General features: G+C 38.2%; 1 protein-coding gene across 4 annotated transcripts in view; it reads right to left on the bottom strand.

The window, feature by feature from the left end:
• Nucleotides 1-20353, bottom strand: part of EML1 (EMAP like 1) — a 111267-nt gene that overhangs the window by 51677 nt on the left and 39237 nt on the right. For 2 of the 4 annotated variants that reach the window (XM_050898367.1, XM_050898371.1), the window contains exons 2-3: nt 6254-6436; nt 635-767 (exon numbers count right to left, since the gene is read on the bottom strand). In XM_050898367.1, the coding sequence (XP_050754324.1) occupies nt 635-767; nt 6254-6436 (316 nt within the window). Of the gene's footprint in view, nt 1-634; nt 768-3242; nt 3306-6253; nt 6437-20353 lie in introns of all 4 variants that reach the window. The other 2 variants (XM_050898368.1, XM_050898370.1) reach the window with 2 other exon arrangements.

Genomic DNA, 20353 nt, shown 5'->3' with positions numbered 1-20353 from the left:
CTAGATGTATAAAACATGTAGCCCACTTAAAAACAACTACACACACAAAGCAAATTGAGACAGAGCAGTAATTTTTAAAAGGACTTAAATACATGCTAATGGTAAGATATCTAAAGATGGATGTTTTCATTTGCATAAATATGGGCTAGGCATAGAATTTTCCTCCTCCCTGAGATGCTTCTAACATTGCACATGCAGTTACTATGATAATTTTTAGTGAGAGAAAACCACCAAAGGTAACATACTGATTTGTAATGATAGCACAGTTTCTCTACAGACTATATATGTTCTACTAGTTACTAAAACAATTCTTGCACTACTTTTCATGTCATGTTGTGCAACAGTACAGTAGAAAGGTTTTATTCTCTATATGCTAGGCCGTAGTAGCAAGAAAATAACACAAACCAGTAGACCAAGCATTGTGCATTCTTTCAATATTCATGGTAATAACCTTAATTCTAATTAGAACAAATAAGTTTAAAGCCTCTTAGAATGAAATCCATCTCTCCTTTTCTTTCCAAACCCAATATTTAGACGGTTGCTTTGCAAGAAAAACTACGTATCTAGAAGCTTAAAAGAGGAGATATACCATGTTTTCAATTTCGCCATTACAAGGTTTCTGATAGATGCATACCTTTTTGCTGCTGGTGATACAGTTTCCTTTCTGGTTCCTGATGGGGAAGGTAAAGAGCCACTTGGTTTCTTTGGTAACACAGTTCCATTATTAACAGTAGTCCTTAAAGGCAGGGTTTGTACCAGCGGTCTTGCTGTAAAACAAGCATAAGATGAAATCATTGTTTTCATTTGCTTTTCTTTTTTTTCCCCAGCAAACATTAGAATATTTAAAAGTACCCATGTAGTATGCCATTTTTGTTTCACTATTGCCAAATTCACCATAGATGAAGGTTTTAACAAGGAGGAATTTTATTAATATTATTAATAATAATCATATCAAGCAAATAATCTGCATATGGTTTAAGCACACAATTCTATAACCTCTCTCATCTGTAAAACTCTGTCCTAGCTCAAGGAGCTTACTGGTAAGTGCAAAGGTAGTCATTGCCACTGAAAACAATCCTGCTCTCTTAAAAGAGCATCAGTCTCTTGCCTACCTGGCTAGTGTTCAGAGTGCTAGAAATGAAGGCAGGTTGCCATCCCAGAAACTCCTGCTCTTCAGCCCTCAATGTTCTTGCAGGTTTTCCACAAGCAAACAATCTATTAAGAAATCCCTATTCCCCCAAAAGGTCTTCTTTCAAAGAATGTGGGCTTATGTTTGACAGAAAGGAATTTTACCCTTTAGTCAGAAAAAGCAATTGAAATCGGCAGAACAGTGGACTTAATGAGCCGACATCATCTACCTACATTCTTCTGATCAAACATTGGCTCAAAAAAAGGATATATGTGTCATACCTGTAATGAATATTAGAATAACAGAAAGATTCCATTCAAGTACGTTAGAAATTAGTTGCAAAAACAAACAGTGGTTAAAACTGCAAGCAATGAGTACAAACATGAAAACTACAGCAGACCATAGCCTGAAAACACAGACACAAACATGACTAGTACTCTCTCTACAGCAGGGAAGAAAGCTGGAATCACTTGAAATTTGACAGAACTTTGTACAAGCCAGCTTTGTAAAGATGCCAAAAGTCTCTGGGTTCAGAGAAACAACACCTGAGAGAAGGCAGCAGTCACAAGTCACTTAAGGAACACAAGATAAAATTTCACAGAACTTGGAGAGGATGGCAGAGAGAATACCTATGAAATGCTCTTCAAAAAAGACTGCTGAGGATAAATAATCTAAAAAGCTAAACTGAAATATTAACAACTGTATACAGTCCTAGGTTATATTATGATAACACCTTATTGTAGCACTGATGGGAAGCATTTATTGACGTGTTCACCTGAAGTTTTCATATATTGAACAAAAGAAGATAGATGTGAAAGCCTGTGCCTTGAGAAGATTAAGTCAGTAAATACAGTCTACTTGGGAATGCAACTTTCAAGACAAATTTTGCCTTGAAACTTTGTTAGAATATACACTTACTTGTTATGCATTCATCATTTATTTGTTCAGAGGAGAGAAATTTAGACAAAAAACCATAAGGAAATATTGAAGGAACGAGGCTTATTTGGCTTAGAAGACTGAAGGATGACACGAAAACAAGGCTACAAAGAAAAAAAAGAAGAAAATTTTCTCCATGATCACTGAGGATCCGAGAGCCTATAACCGCAGAAGATTGATAGGGTGAGACAGTATCGTTCTTACCAAGGACAGGAAGACCAAGGGGTCTCTGATTTTACAGGAAGCTTTAAGGAAAGGCTAAACAAGACTTAAATGAATTCATGCTGCCTTCCAGCGCTGGCTTCCATGATCTATTTTAACAGACTAATGCTGTCTTTAGAGCTTATACAAAACACTGAGAATTCACTGTACTTTGGCTTCTCATGCCCTTTTTTTTTTTTTTTATCAAGGGATTCAGATATCATGATCCTATTTACTTCTACAGTATTCATTCTTCCAAATTAAATTCTTTTTACAGTTTCATGCTGGATGCTCTACTGCTTGTTTCCTGACTAATTGCTGCAATGCTGTAATTAATCTGTGTGTATGAAACTGATTCCGTTGCATACTATAGAATCACAGATAGCTACAGTTGAGCAGTTGTGGACTTGTTTCATGACAAGATTTCTGTAGCTCACAAAACTTTAATGAGGCTTTGAGATCACAAATTAGAACAACAATTAAAGTTAAATAAACAAATGATTAAAATATTTTCCTTCTTTATAGTTACATTAAAAAATGCCTATTAAAAAGTAGCTGAACTAGCTGGAGTCTGTTTACTCTCCTCACCTTAAGAAATCGAAACTAGCAGCAGACAGGAATGAACCTGCAACCTTTAACAGAGGTTTTGCTTCAAATTCTGCACCAACCCAGAACCCACGCTTCTGGAACTAGAGATTTAAAGCTCTAGCCCTATGGTCAGCTCGTGTAGAAAGCAACACCATGAAACTCTTACACGGCACACAGAAAAACTATACATTATTCAATTAATCCACTATTTACTCTAGAGCTGTTTAGTTTTATTTACAATAGCCAGTTCACACCAGTGGTAACTGACATAACAGTCAAAGAACCCCAAACATGTCATTGCTGTTAGAAGTCAGTAACTCAAACACATTGGTATTATTGCTTTGTCAGTAACGTTTATTTTGGAAGTTCTGTTGCTTCAAGGTCTTACCTGTGGTAGTAGGACTGACATGTTTATCAGCCTCAGCAGCAGCTTTTTTAATCATACTCTGATCTATGGATTAATAGGGCTGTTAAGTTTACAAACAAACCAATAATTGCAAAAGGAAAGAACAACAAACACAAGTAAAACAAAGGCAGGAAGCCATACTGAACTCCACCAAGTAACTGAATTAAATAATGAAGGGGGGAAAAAAACTCAAACAAAAACCCAAAACACCATTAGTGAAGGAGCTCCACAAATGGACAAGACAAGCAGCGCACTTTCCATGATGTATGCTGCTTTTAAGCTGCCTAGCTCAAGTCTAGAACAAGAACACACACAAAGACTGAAAACAAGCTCAAGCTTTTTTCCATCATAGGTTTGAAAGCCTGAAACTTGAAATCTTTAAATCAATTTTAAATCTGAAGTACTCAGAAAAATGTAGTCTTCTGTCCCATGAAGCTTCTTGTTCCAGATTTTAAACAGTACACTGGGGATCCTGTTTTTCCAAAGGCACGAACCTCCCCCTGACACATACATGCTTTTAATCCTGATCTACTTCATCTATAGATCAAATGAAAGAAGCAGCATACAACATGCTTCAAACCCCAGTTTGCACGGACAAGATTTTTGTGACACTTTGTGAGATCAAATTCCACTTTTTACAATTCTAAATAGGGAATTAGTCATTAAATGATAAACGGAAAGAAAACAGATTGAGTCCATGCAGCCCAAGTGGTAAAACACGAGAAGCCACCACTCCAGTTTCGCCCATGTCTAAGCAAACCCCTCTCCTAACAGTCTCCATCATGTGCCTCCATAATGCTATTCCAAGTTAAAATACTGAAATTCAACTTAGTCTTACGCTAAGTAATTGCATGCAATTCATTATAAAGTAGTTGTGCCTACTATAGAGAAAATAGGCCATCATGTGAAATGTATCATATTTGACAAAACAGCTGGAAAAAACAAACAATCAGGATACTTCAGATTCTGTTTCATGTTATAGAGTATGTTTAATAAGGCTGACCATACACTAATGATACAACTGATATACAGTAAAATTAAAGTTCTTTACATAAATTGTTATAGTAGCAATCATTTCCAGAAATTAGGTGGATTTAGTTGGCAATTATCAGGACTCATTTCAGTAATTTGTAATGGAAGAGCAATTGACATTTGTAGTCCTCCATTTGCATTATCACAGTAAAACTTCTTACACTGTCATTTCACACACACATTAAGAAGTATCCATGCCATATACACATTAAAAACAAACAAACAAAACCCCCCAAAAAAACCAGCCATAGAAGGCAGAGGGATAGGCTTACAGCAGCTTTTCTTCAATGTACATTGAACTATGGCTTTAACGATCTGCCATGACCAAGAAAGTACTTCCTGATTTAGAGTTCAACTCTGCTCACAGAACCCATGAAAATCTGGTCTGTATTTTGCCAAGTAAAGCCGGCAGACAAGAAGAACTGATTTGGTTACAACTCAGTAATAATTACTAGACTTTATTTCCTCCACGCATCAGATGATATCTATTTTCCAGGCAACGTAAAGCCTCTTAATCCCTTGTACAACCAGATTTGGTGGAACATTTTATCACAGTGGAGGCTATCTTTAGTAACATTTAACTTATCTGATATTTTAATTTTTTCTTTTTTTTTTTTGCCATCAGACAAAGACAAAATGAGAATACAACAGAAAGGGAAGAGAACAGGAAAACAAGATCACAGACATTTACTGCATATTCTGTCCAACAACTAGCATGACATATGATCAACTAATTTGGCTCTGCAATTCTGTTCCTTTCTCCTTTCCTCATCTCCAGACACAAAACATTATAACAAACACGACATCTCAGTTCAGCAAATTAAGTAGTTCCTTACCTATTCTGTTAAATCAATGCCTAAAAGTAAATATCTGTTGCAAAGTCACAAATATATAACTGAGATGAAAGGAAGTCCTAATTTCCAGAAGAGAAAATTATGAATCCAGAATTACATATCATACTTCTGATGTGAATTAAGTTTTTAATTTATATTAATACATGTCAGGACCCCAAAAGAAACAGTTTCTTAATTTAGATAACAGAGAGCCTGTGAAGTCAGCCATACTTTCTTTCCACATCTAAGCTGCCACCACTCTTACTCCTAAGACTACCCAAAAATACCTCGTGCATTTCTGCTAAGCTGCAGATAGGCAGTCTCCCAGGCTTTTGCAGCCTCACAGACTACAGTAAATCACACCGGTTGGGTTCTAATAAACCTTTACTACTGTGAAGCGCTGGATGTTCAATTCCAGCTTTCCTGATTCGTGTACAGACAAACCTGTTCTTGCAGAGCAGGAACCCAGAGAGCATGCTGCCGCACATGGGCGCAGCACAGCATATTGCTGAGTGGCAACGTCTGTCACACCTGCCACCTCGCTGGCTCTGGATCTGCTGCTCTGGAACAGGGTCCGGCACCAACCACAGCTCTACCTTTCCTTTGTAGCTGAGCAGCTGATGCTGCACCATCTCCTCGGTCATTTCACCTCTGTGCTACCTCAGAGCTCTGTCTTTGGCTATGTCTGCACCATCCAAAGACACTTAAGACATTTATAATTAAATTAAAATTACATTTTACTTAAATTTAATTAATTTTTTGGATCAAAAAAACCCCCAACCTATTAGGAGTTTCACCCACAGAAGACAATGCATTCCCTAAAGAGTTTATAAACTAATCTTGATCAAAAGTCAGGAAGTGGTAGCCATGGTTAAATGTAGATAGTGGATTAAGCACTAAGAATATGCAAATGCTTTGCTGGTTCATGGGAACTGTAGAAGGCTCACAGATTTAACGACTTGAATTTTTATGTATTCTCTTTAACAGGTTAAATTTCAAATGTATTTTATTTTGAGTTTGATTTGTTGATTTTGAGTATTTCAAAGATCTAAAGAATAACCTATTTTAATACATGTAAAACACTCACTGAATTGCACTACCTATTTTACATATATCTGAAATGCAAACCTTTGGTAGGTCCTTTCTTGTTCTGCATGGCCTGCTGTTCCTCTGTAATATTCAAGCGTCGAACCACATCAGCAAGGGCAGATTTGAGCAGCTGGATGTCGTCTTCCTGCATCTGGACACGTTGCTCCAGAGAGGCAATGCGATCCGTTACCTCCATACTGCTTGCAGCAGAGGCACTGTCATCTAAGTAAAACAGCAGAAAAAGATGCGTTATCAACAATGTATAACCATCAAGGAATACATTATATAACTGGCTGCAGGTAAAACCAAGGTTTTTCTCAGACCTGATGACCTCTTGAGGAAGAAAGTGACCAAAAGGAAGAGATGGAAATAAAATAAATAAATAAATAAATAAATAAATAAAAAAGACGAATACTTAAGTAAGATGTGACGATGAGGTTGGCTTCAGGGCTACTTATTGTTAATTGGGTCCCACTATCAATTATCTACACGTCTGAACTGGAGTGATCAACCATCACCCTTCACTGTTCTGCAACACAACATTCTGGCACTGGCAGGCATTCACATAGAGCGCTATACTTTCTGATATGCTACACACCCTTCCAGATTTTTCTTTCTCACCTATGTGATAGAATGTATCCATTAGACATATATAAGCAACAGACAGGCTTACACTTTTTCAAGTTATTGCCCACAGACTGGAGAATAGATGTTAACCCCATCTACTAACTCCTAATTTATACCAGCAGCTTTATGAGAATATTCCCTCTGACTGAAACAGAAACATTAAATAAATTCAGAATTACTTAGTAATTGTACTCTTAGTCTGCAAATTCTTAAAAGGGTCATTACTTTGCATACAATTCACCCATTATTTGGAAATAACCCACAGAAGCTTAAAGCCTGCAACTCCCTGATGAGGGCTACACATTCTTTCCACCCAAAACTAGTAATAAGAATATTTTTCCTAAATGAGCACTTTGTTCCACTGCAGTTCCTATCACATAGAAACATTGTAACTTCTTACAATATTAAGTTAGGAAAAAGAAGAAGAAAGGAAGACAAAAGCAATGCCCAAGATGTAGAAGTCAGTATCTAATAGGGGAAAAAAAAAATGTGCAGTTTTTAGAGAGAATTGCAAGGTTTTATTTAACTAGGTGGATTTGAAACCTAAAAAAAAGTTGGGTATTAACTTACTGGATCATTTTAAGTAATGTTAGTCAAGTGATGATTGGATTATAGCTTTCATTTGAAGACTTAATAAGTTACACTTTAGCAAAAATGGATATTTATGCTACTATCTACAATCATAATTGACTTCTCCCTCATTCCTAACGTGAGTCCACAGCAGATATTTCTTCCGTTAAAGCCAATCTCTCTTTGTGAAGAAGCTGGTATTTGTTTTCATTTCTTGTGTACTTAGTTCTCCTCCATTCCAAACCAGAGTTTTCCACTTCTTTTGTACAAAGGCATAAAATGAAAGTGAAATGGCTTGTGCATAATAATAACTACTGTTGAATTTTAAAACAAAGTGTTTCAAATAGGAAAACAACAGCTTCTGAGTGCACTTAAAAGCATGTCCAAAAATGTTAATACACACAAACTTCTAATCAGAAGGGTCTGGGGAAAAATTGCATTTAAAATTTAAAAACAAACAAACAAACAAAAACCTATTCATCTCCAAACCACCCCAATACAAATTGTTTTTGAAATCTGTTCATAAACTGCGTTTTGGCTTCCTTACCCCTTGCACCCCCAACAGCTATCTGCAGTTACCAAAAGCTGAATTAGAAGCAACTCAGAAACAAAGGCTATAACAATATTCACAGTCCATAAATAACTACAGGCTAATATAGTTTAAATTGCTTGTTAATTCTGTTACAGGATTTTCAGAGCATATTTAAAATACCAACATTAGGATATTATTAGGCTGAACATAGTGGTAGTGTAAGTATCTGATTCTGAACAAACTAAACCAGAACTCAAGTTCCTGAAAAATGCTGAAAAACTTTCCCCATGGCAAAGCTTTCCAAACTTTGGCCTAATCAGATTTCTGCTCAGCACAGGACTCTGTCCTGCAGCTGTTACAGGTAATTAATCCCCAAACTCAGATTAGCAGCCATGCTGGCAGCAGTATGAGCTGCCTGCAGAACTTAACCTTTCCTTGTACAAACAAAAGGCCCACGCTGCTCTAATGACTTTACACTTTAACTCAGCTGGAAATAACATGGATTAGCATACTGGACAATAGGCAACCAAATCAAAAGCTGGATTTAACCAATACAAGCCAAATTCAAACTTCAGCCATTCTGCCAAATTCAATACCACAGGGCACAGTTTTCTTCTGAATTCAGTCAACAAGAAATAGCCAATTCCCAAATTCAGGGCAGAGAAGGAAACCCAGGGAGAAATCGGTTGGCGTTAAAATGATCTAGCCCTTCTTACCAAAGAAAACATCCTCATTAAAGTATCAATTTCACTAATTTTTAAGTGTGTAGAAACAGTAATTTTGCCCAAACATAAATCTTCAAGTAGTAAATCAGTGGCACTGGTTTATTTACAGTCCCGTAAGAAATCACTCCCACTAATAACTATTAAGAAGTACATCTCCCTTTCTTCTTCCTCCTTCTCCCAGCTGCCACTGTGACTCTTCCCCTCACATCCTCACTGACCAACAGGCACCAGCAAATCCTTCCTCTGGACACAGCATGTCTGCGCCTTCTGCCATCACTATTCTTCCTGGTCCTTGGGAACATAACCCTCATCCTTGCTGCAACCTACAACTTGCTTTTTTATGGTGGTTACCTCGCTGGATGCAGTTCCCTTCCAAGGATGCAGAAAAGAATAATATTTGTAACAACTTTCAGTAAGATTGCAACTGAGAACAAGATTTCTTAAGAGTCCAGTCACACTTCACTTTGCCTCCCCTTTGCATGCATATACAAGTAAGCTAGAAAAGAGACACAGAATATAATAAAACTATGTTTTCTGAAGAGCGCAAAGTTCAATTATAAAATAAGCATAATTTGTTTGTTATGCAAGTAGAGGATGAAATGTTCTTGCCGCTGAGATCATTACGTACGAGTATGTTGAGCAATAAAGTTGCAACTTCAACGCAGCCAAATAAACAAAGGGGTATGGTATCAGAAAAGAAAAAAATAATTAACGATATAAACTAACCAAACAACAACAACAAAGTCACAACAGACGTCATCTACTTTGCCCACAAGAGCAAAAGCTGTATTGTTAGCCTAACTTGTGATCTGCCCCTGCAGTTTACAGCTCATCCTCACAGCAAAGAACATTTGCAAGGAAATTTTTAGCACACATTTTTAATGCAATTTAGACTCCACGTAGAGCCATCTTATTATTATTGTTCCCAAGCCGATATTAAATTTAAAGTGACTATACATTTTATAGCACCTAGTTCCACATTTTCTCATGGATAAAGCATATCCTCAAGGAACTTACACAGAGTGGGCTGAGAGGGGAGCAGAGGGGGTTTGGAGGAAGGTGGCTGTGGGGTGCCAAGAGGCCACCGACTGCTGTGCCTTGGGGTGGTCCAGCCTGGGGCTAAATTTTCCCTCACAGGGGCCACACATGCACTTGAACGGCAGCTGGGTTACAAGTGTGCTTTGGCTGTACTGTTACAGTAGCTGAGAGAAAAGCGCTTTATAGTAATGATGTAAAGATCCTCAAAACACTTCAGGTGAATCCAAGGAAATAAAAAGCATGCTTTTAAAAGAAATCCACGTAGATAGAAATTTGCAGTAATAATACACAAACCTTACTGCAGTTTTACAATATAATAAGAATACAATTATGTCATTACATGTTACTTTTTGTGACACTAAATTCAATAACATTAACAACTCTTTAACAGTGTCAATACACTTAGATTTGGTGACCTCTTTGGAATCTAGCTGTCGTAAAACCCACAGATGTTCACCATCTTGAAAAGCATATGAAGGAGACTATAAATCCAAACAATTTGCCTTGAAGCGTTAGATCTACTTACCAGTCACTACCACCATTTTTGCCACGGACAGACAGAACAGATATCGTATCACCTACATGGGTAGCATTGATAGCATGTCAGAATTAATCATTGCCTCTTTTTCAATCAATGGGAAGAAAAAGGACTTTTAAAGTGAAATTCATGCAACCTGTTTTTAGAAATCTGAAGTGAATCACTTTCTACAAGTGTTCATTTCTTTTCATGGATTATAATGCAAGTCTAAATCACTGTCTCAAACATGTAAATCTACATCTCATGGGATAAATGCCACCTACAATGTGCAAAATTAGATAAAACGAGGAGGTATCAATTCAGATGCCTGATTTTTCATCGTAATACGTATTTGTGGTAAAGCTTGGAAAGAAGAGCCATTTGTCATTTATGCTTTGCTGAGATTCTGCAGGTTTCAAAGAGAAGGCTGCAAAAAAAGGGAATGTTCTTCATGCCTCTCTTTAAATTTTCCAACCAGCTAATCCATGATCTCATAGATTGGAAAGATTTCTTGTGGCAAACTAAAAGACAATACTGAGTCAGATGATTAATCTGCTTCCAGAGCGTCTTCCAGTTTTTCAGCAATTTATTACTTGAACTTAGCCAAATGTGAAGAAACATCTGAAGCAAAGCCAACAACAGGATGTGTATGCTGTTTATAAGAATGATTTCAGTGTTATTTCATGGTATGTAGGCTAAAGCAAAATGACATACTTACACTATTAGTTAGAAGGAAGCATATTAAAATGCATAGTATTTTCTATAGATTTTACCAGCTGGAAAACCTGAACCATACATTAACAGTGTAGGAAATAATTAAAATTAAAATAGACTTGGCATTTTCCCCCCAGAACAACTACTTCATTAAACATATTCCACCTTTGCCTTATGCAGACATTAATTTTGAGGCTATCTTGGCCAGCTCAGACCACGGCAGCTGATCAAGGAGTGGAAACATTAGGTACTGATTCTCAAAAGACTGGCAAACAAATTTGAGTTTATTCAATCTACATGGTCCCTTTGGAGCACCAATTAACAGGATCAAATTCATAGAACCATAGAATGGTTTGGGTTGGAAGGGACCTTAAAGATCATCTAGTTCCAACTCCCCTGCCATGGGCATGGACACCTTCCACTAGACCAGGTTGCTCGAAGCCCCATCCAACCTGGCCTTGAACACTTCCAGGGATGGGGCATCCACAGCTTCTCTGGGCAACCTGCTCCAGTGCCTCACCACCTCACAGTAAACAACTTCTTCCTTACATCTAACCTAAATCTACCCTCTTTCAGTTTAAAGCCATTAACCTTTGTCCTATCACTACATGCCCTTGTAAAAAGCCCTTCTCCAGCTTTCTTGTAGGCCCTCTTTAGGTACTGGAAGGCTGCTATAAGGTCTCCCCAGAGCCTTCTCTTCTGCAGGCTGAACAACCCCAACTCTCTCAGCCTGTCTTCATAGGGGAGGTGCTCCAGCCCACTGACCATCTTCGTGGCCCTCCTCTGGACTCACTCAAGCAGGTCCATGTCCTTCTTATGTTGGGGGCCCCAGACCTGAACGCAGTACTCTAGGTGGGGTCTCACAAGAGCGGAGTAGAGGGAGCAAATCACCTCCCTCGACCTGCTGGTCACACTTCTTTTGATGCAGCCCAGGATACGGTTGGCTTTCTGGGCTGCAAATTGTACACAAAGTACTTCCAAAACTTTTCAGGATATATTCTGTGCATTATATGTTTGTAAAGTACCTAGGACAATGGGGGTGTGGTTGCTAGACACTATTATAATACACTTTAAAAGCAGCATCTTAAAGTCTTCACCAGAGTTGTCCCTGAACTTAGACACTTTGCAGGACATCAGAAAAGAAAATCTAAGCCTTCTGGGATAGCAAATTCCAGCAGTGGACTCCAGCAAAAATTAAAGATAACCCACGTGATGGAAAACATGGCAAAGGATGGCAGTGAAAAGGCAGCACCACCTGCACACTGCTCTTCTTCTAGCATAGATATATAGATTGTGCCACAAGCCTGAATTGAGCTCAACTGGTAGGAATACTTTCTGTCACTGAGAGATACGGGTAAGTGTATCTTCAAGTTGCTCTGCATTTCTCCTGAAATTAATTGGTACAAGTATTTACATTCCTTGGAAATCGCTATGTACTTCAGGACCGCAACTAGAGCCCTATGAAACATGCACAAGGACAGAAAGAAATTCTCCACCCCCAGCATGCAGCCAACTGTATGGCAGAACACAGTAGCTGCTGAGAAAGCCCATGACACCAAAGGAGAGAAAGTTAAGAATAGCATTCATTAGAAAACAAGCAATCCTGCAGCTGAATTTAGATAGGGAGAACTATAGACTGGATTTGACCCAGCATACTAGCAAGCAGGTAAGAACACTGAAGATGCTATACTTCCAGAAACATTTTTCCACCAGTAAAGGCCCACATTTTTCGGACTCTACTAACTCTGCAAAATTGTCAGATGTGGCACATGTCACTTGGTACGCATTTGGAACCTCCCCTTCTCCTGCCCACATCATCACTGAGATCTCATGCAAGTAATTGAGTTACTTAAACTATTTTCTTCAAGCTCCCTGGGAGTCACACTACCACTAACTTTCAAATGACCTCTCCGCTTCACCTCTCTCAATGCCATCTGTTTAGCTTGAAACTCTAACAGTGCAGAAAAACATCCCTCTGTGGCAGGCATCTCCTATGTCTTCAGAATCCTGTCCTCCCTTTTTGGTTCATTTCATGCATCTTTGAGTCTGGGGCACAGAAGTCAGCCAGACAACCTATTTGATAGATACAGTCTGTCCGAATTGACAGCAACAGAGAGAAACAGAAGAATTAGGGAGACAGACAACCATCCAAGGTTTAAAATGAAAACATTTCGCAAAATGAATCGCCAAGCAATTCGCTGTGGCACGTAAACAGGGGAATGCAGCCACTACACCGTTGCCAGGCTTAGATGCAAGATCTGGAAAGTACCAAGTATTCTCCTTGTAGCAATTTCTGTGGCATAATATCAGCGGTCATTTGCAGACCAAAAGACTCTCTGTGCAAGAGAACAATGGGAAAATAAAACAGCAGGTTTAGTTTCCTTTGAAAACGTCACACCAAGCTCCTTTGTTTAAAAGATTAGTGTTGACAGTATTTCACGGACTAAATATCTTTCCTCCATCCACTTTTCTAATGCAAAACATTGTACCTACCTGAAACACAGCAGCAGCTTTCCAGGCTTGTCTCCTGGGGACAATGACAACACATATGGGCAACAGCTTATCATAAAGTCTGGTACATACTGGACTGGTCTGCTAGACCCTGATTTGACCAGATTAGAGCTTTCCACTGTGAGAAGCAAGTGGATTTAAAGTCCAAAATAATGTTATCCTATTTAATCTTGTTATTTTGTGTGGTTAGGGAAAAAAACAGACAGAAATTTTTAACTACAGTTAAAACCGTAAAAGCGTGTTGCTTTACCTGAAGTTTTGGAAATCAAAACTGTTTGCCAGCTGAACACTAAAGGAATGGCCTTTATTACGTCAAATCCTCTAATTGTGTTTTGTTATAAAAGTATATATAATAGGATGAAAGTGCAAGCACCATATATGCTTTTTTAGCTGGAAAGCTTTGATTGTGAGGAACAAGAAATCATATCTAATCTTTAAACTCGATAGCTATAGGAACAATACCGTGCCTATCTATAAACTTATATAAGTGTATACGCATACAGTCTCTGAACAGGTAGGACAACTTTTCAGTTCAATCCCTATTCTAATGCATGTACTTAAGATAAGAGTGATTAGCATTGCAAGGAGATGCCCTAGTTCAGGTACATCTCACAGTAAGTAATCTGAACAGACCAGATTAGTTTTTCCATGTCCTCACAAGGTATGTATGTGTAGGAGGAAACGGGAAGACGACAACTCTATCCCACACATCCGCCTAATGCTGTACTCTGGGCTGCACCGGGAACCCAAGAGATAGGTGATCTAAAAGAGACCACAGTAGCAATAATGTAAAGCATCATCTTGTGAGAACAGACCACTTCTAAACCATTCTAATAAAAAAATTGTAATCCAAATATTTGTTCATCTACCATATATGGACTACAGATGGTTATTTTTGTGAACAATATTTTCCCGCCTCTAATACAGCTAGCTATTGTAGTCCCGTATTTATAAAATATTATTAATGTATTTCCCAACATTAGCTGAGGAATAACTTGTCCTTTTACAGTTTTACCACTAGAAACTTAAAGCTGAGGAATATAACTTCCTAAAATTAGAAGCAGAATTTGAAAGGATAAATCCATAATAGCAATCATCACTCAGAGCCTCACAGCTGGGTGCACTGTATTCATTAACAAAATGGGAGAGAAGAAAATGATCTTAACAGAAATTCTCAGAAAGTTCCTCGTGGCTAATTAGTCAGCAATCACTGTAGCAAAATTATAAGCATGTGCCCTTGACCTGCCTGTAGCTGTCGAGCTATAACCAGCAGCTTACTATTTTTTCCCCAGCAGATGGTAGATGAGCTTCTACTTGGAAATCAACCAGTTAAAAATTATTTTCTCTAATAGTGCTTAAGTGGAATATGGAAGAAATTTTTGACACATCAATAAATTAGAGGAATTTTCCCCAGAAGAAGTCTATCAGTGTAAATGCTTTACAGTTCAGAGTTACTATGCTGGCTCTGTTGAGCATTGAAATCAATAGAAAGTGTTTTAACAAATTATCATTCCTCCACATTATGCTGGGATCAGTTTGTACCATAAAAAAAACCCAAAACATTGTGAACAAAAGCCAGGAGAGTAAAGATGACCTTCTGTAGCGCAATATTAATGCAAGGATAGCAGTTTGAAAAAAGTGACACCGTGGAATCTGCCTAAAGTTAAGAAGCTGAAGATAGAGCCTAACACGAACTTGTAAAGAAAGGAACCAGTAGGGTAATTAATAGAGGTATCTCAGGGCAGAAGAGCTGGGCTGTGTTTTACTATCTTATCTTCTCAGTGATGCACTGAGGATGTGCCTGTATCACACCCTTAAGAACAAGAAAAGAAAAGCAGAGTGTGGAACATGGGAGAAGATTTATGACAACTCTCATCTCCACATCACAGCTATGGCTCAACGTCCAAGTCATCCTACAAAAGCTAGCAAGGGATGAATTCAAATTTGTCACATGATGTATACTAATAAGACTTCAGCTTTTGTTTAGCACCATTAGACAAAAGGAACCAACTTAGATGCAAGATTTGCTTCTCCTAAATGTGTTTTAAACCACATGCAAATAAACACCACACACTGGTACACACAAATCGTTTTCTTAGAAAATTTATCAGTACTTAGTTCAATATATTTTCACTGCCTTTAAAAAAAACTGGATGTCTCCACTGGATTCTTCAAATATGCCATATACAAGTAAAGCAGAAAGATTTACTTCTACTTGCAGTCAGGACAGATTTAAAAGGCAAGAAAACTGATTTAAAACATCTTTTAAAAGTTACTGATGTTAGCCTGTGATAATGCATTACAAACCAATTTTATCGTGTTTGTTGTGTACTTCTTATTTTCCAAGAGAAAAGTTGATTCACACTAAGAAACCACTAAGACTTATCAGCCCCTAGTTGATCTGCAATTAAATGCAGCCTTTACATTACATTAGAGATAGCACTATATAAACACTTAAGAAACTACTTACGTTAGCATACATTTCTTCACTTTCCTAACTTCCACATTCGATATTAGAATAGCAACTGATACTCGAATTTACTTGGACCATTAACTTTTTACGTATAATTTCTTACAGTCTGCATTTTAATGAAAATCATATATGTGTAAGGTTTTAAAAACCAAATTGAAAACACTATTAAACTTCAGAAATACGTAAGCAAATAAAACACTTTTTCCATTTAAGAAATTAAAGATTTACTAGAACTGAGACTACATCAATAGCAAGTAATCCATAGTTATCAATTTGAAATAGTTTGCCTTTTGTCTTATTTCATAAGTGTATCCTTTGAGAATTAAGAATTGGAAAATCTCAGCCTCTAATCAATAGCATTTATTTGTAAGATAAAAAAACCTCCCACACATTCTGCATTTACACTTCTTAAAGGCTTACCAGCTTTTTTAATTGTTTTCTGTAGACTCAAACTAAGCAACGTAATACGAAAAGAACAAAACATTCCTCCTGCACCTGCAGAAGGGGTTATTGATGTCAAAAGCAGATTTATCACTTTTGCAAACTCTGGTTACTTGTTCTCAGCTAATGGCTTCACTTCCAGCAGTGGTCTGACTTTTCTTCAGAACTCTGTACCTCGTGAATATTTTAGTTTCTGAAATTAATGCAGTATAACATTAGATTTCATTACAGGTTGTCACAAAGACAAATCACAATCTAAATATTTAAAGGAAAAAATTATTTCAAATTTAGAAAACTATTTTAAGTCTTCTTTTAAAACCTGTCTTGTTCAGTACTGTCTTTCACAGTAATGTACAATTTTTTTCACTATTGCCAGTTAATCTAGTGCTTGTGAGAAGTACTTGAATTAACCAGTGACAGCCTTGCTTGGATGGAAGAGGAAAAAAGCACACAGGATGCCCACAACAGACTGGAATTTTTCCCATATTGTCTACCTTCATCTTCAGTTAGGCTTAAGTCTTCCTTTCACTCAGTTCTGACAGATATAATAATGTAATTAGTAGTAACATAATTTTTTATTCTAAAATCTTCAGATCACACATTCCCACTCTCCAGCAAAAAATCTTTACTGATATTAATCCAAAAAGAACAAACTGCCCTTGCCAAGGACTCAAATACAGCCAGAGACACTGCATTTGATAGAGTGTTAGATGCCCTGGAAATAACCAGGAAGACGACTACTTTAGGGCTTTTTAACATACAGAGAAGGAAGAAAATCCCTTTATTCCCTACCCTTAAAAAAAAAAAATTATTTCAGGTTTGTTTCAGGAAACAGAGAAACATACGTAATCTGAAAAATTATTTCATTTAAAATGCAACTCCTCTAATTGAAGACAATTTGCATTCTTTTTATTTTAAACTGGATTCCCTAGCATGAGATCATATTCTTATTTTTACCACAGTGGGGTGCATAGCATTGTTACAAGTTTCACCCAGCTGCGATGCCATTCCCTGCAAGTGTGGTCCTGCTGCCCTGTGAGAGTGAAGTAGTTGTACTCCAAGGCTTGCCCCATCCTCCGCAGCATCTGGCAATGCTACAACAACACGCACGTTGCCGATTTTTAAAAGAAATTCAGGTTTTCATGGAGGAGGAGAGGAAGGACGAGACAGAGAGAACCTATTTTATAGCTTTCATGTTTGTTGAAAAAAGTTTACAAATATGCTTTGATCAACTAATGCAGTATTATATCTCCCCAAGGCTACACAGAGAGTCCTCAGTAAAAGGGAGAGAGCCAGCAGATGCCTGATCCGCCCTTGGCTGGGAACAAGCCCCAGGCCAAGGTCCAAGCAGAGCCTGGCTCATGACTGTTCCTCTCCCTCAAGGACTTTCCGGGACTGATTTCCTTCTGGCAGGAGTCAGTACTTCTCCCATATAAATTTCACCTGAGAGATTAGATGGGCAAAGGCTGTGCAGAGCAAATCCTTTTCCAAAAGCCATCTCCTAATGGCACTGAGCTGAAGTACTAGTGCGAACAAACGCTGCAGAAAGCCTGGCTAATAAAGCCTTGTCACCCCGTGATTACCGAGCATCTGAGCTTCAACGTTCGTGATAAGGTGTAGCCTACCAGCAAAGACAAACCTTTAAGGCTAATACAGCCATGCAGCTTTAGGGCAAAAGTTCTTTTATGTTTTCTTAGCTCTGGATGTGGGTGGACCTTGCATAAGTCAGACCTCTGTATCCAAGTGTACAGACACAAGGTAGGGCAAGTATAGCCACTTGAACTAAATTAATTTAATATTTTCAGGGTTCTCACTTTTGAACCTGGAATTTATTTATTTATTTATTTACTTATCTTCCCCTCTTTGATCCTTTCTTTTTTTGTAGGCTACAACTTCAGAAGTCAAATTCAAAATATGCCAGGACACCATTTAACATTACAATCTTTATTTACAATTCAAACAGGCACATTTTTAAAAGCAGTCCTGAACACAGATTAGCGGTCTCCAAGTATGTAAAGATTATTTCAGTGATAAGATTTGCCCAAACAGCACCTAGGTATAGTAAACTTCCTCAGCACAGCACAGAGCAGTGATTTCCATGGGCAGTAAGCTGAGCAACATACTGAACTTGGAAATCACTAGATTTACGAGAGGTGGGAAAAAGGCTGAAACTGATTGGAAAACATTTCTCCCTACTGCACTGAACAGATAGTTCAGAAAACAATATCTGCTTACAGCACATCCATTTTCTAAGCCAGACAAGGCAAGCAGGAGATGCCTTTTTCAAAATACCCTTCAGTTTAGCAGAAGACAGACAAGAATAAAGTCTAGTACCGAAAAGCTTCAGCATGAAAATACTTAGTTATATAAAAAACACAAACATAATAAACAATCTCATGGTAAGACACACAGATCAGAAGGTCATATTCCCAATATTTAACATGACCATTTAGGAAAACGCCCAGACGTCAGGCTCCCTCCATGGCAGAGAAGTCTCACCCCCAGAGCTACAGCTTCCCTGGGCCAGTGACCCAACTCCTCATGCTCAATGGTCTTATTTGTAACAGTTTCCAAATTTTGATTCTTCACCAAAACCAAGTATTTCATATTTGCAAAGTCAAAAGCTGAAGAGAAATGAAAAATGATCTGGTTGATCAGGCATCCCCAGCTACACTCAAGCCAACAAGCAACTGCTGTAGCAGCGAGTGCCACTAAAGCGAAGGAGTCACACACTCAAGCAACTATATTCTATCCACATCTTTTTAAATAGAAACAAGACAGCTTCATAAGCACACTATCAAGTAAAAAAAAAACACAAAAAAACCCCACAAAAAAACCCCACAAAAAAACTCCCCCAAACCCAAGTATTTTACTAAAAAAACACATTTTGAGCAGTCATTCACAGTGTGATAGTTCGCACTTCCCTATTCATTAAAAAAGAAAAATTCCTAGAAAAACATCATTAATTTTTATATATATTTTTTACTGTATTGCAAGTACTTCAATGCCTTTCTAGCTCTCCTTGCTGGAAAAAGAGAGGCTTTTGAACTGGCCATCAAATTTACTGGCTTTATATTTACTGGATTTCAAATTTACATTAAATACATTTACTGGGTTTATTGGACTCAGGAAAAGTCTATCTTGTGAAATGAATGAGGCAGAATTCCAACAAAAATTATAGGGGGTGACAAAGTAATTAAAAAATCTTGTAACACATGAATAAAACAGGTGTGTTTTAAGCTTTGTTATGCAGCCTTAGTTCTAACATTGTCTAACTTCCCAGAGCTTAAAAAGGAAAGCTTAATAATATTCCTTATTTTTCCAGAGGTGTTGGAAGTTTCTATCTGCTTGCTACTTCATCCACAGAAATAACCGACAGCAAGGAGAATGTATTAGTATCTGTGGACCCATACTAGAAGATAACAAAATATTTTGTTTCACAGATAACTGCCTACAGCAGAGTAAAGACAAGACCCAAGAAATCTGCATTTCCTTACGAACTCTGCAAGGGACTATGCTCTCATGGTGCAGGTTCTGGAGGCTTCTGCTCTTCAACCTGTTCAGTGTCTGGTGAGACACTGGAACAGGTTGCCCAGAGAAAGTTGTGGATGCTCCATCCTTGGAAGTGTTCAAGGTCAGGCTGGACGGGGCTTTGAGCAACCTGATCTAGTGGAAGGTGTCCCTGCCCATGGCAGGGGGGTTGGAATAGAAGATCTTTAAAGGATCCTTCCAACCCAAACCATTCTATGATTCAACCTGTTCATAATCCAGTTCCTTCTTCCCCCCTCCTATACCCACCATTTGCACTGTTTCTCCTTTTCCCAGTTCCCAGCATCCCTCACCAGACTTTCCAGCCTCCTCCCCCACAAGCTCAGCCTCCCCACCAACCTGCTCTGACCCTCCCTCATCCCAGCTTGCCTGAGCCCACCCCAGCTCCCCGCTCCAGCTTCTGCACCTCCTGCTTCCTCCACACAGCTCGTGAGCTGCAGAG

Source organism: Gymnogyps californianus, chromosome 5, assembly GCF_018139145.2.
Source record: "Gymnogyps californianus isolate 813 chromosome 5, ASM1813914v2, whole genome shotgun sequence".
In the NCBI taxonomy this organism is placed as follows: Eukaryota; Metazoa; Chordata; class Aves; order Accipitriformes; family Cathartidae; genus Gymnogyps; species Gymnogyps californianus.
This window is presented reverse-complemented; position numbering and strand designations above follow the sequence as displayed.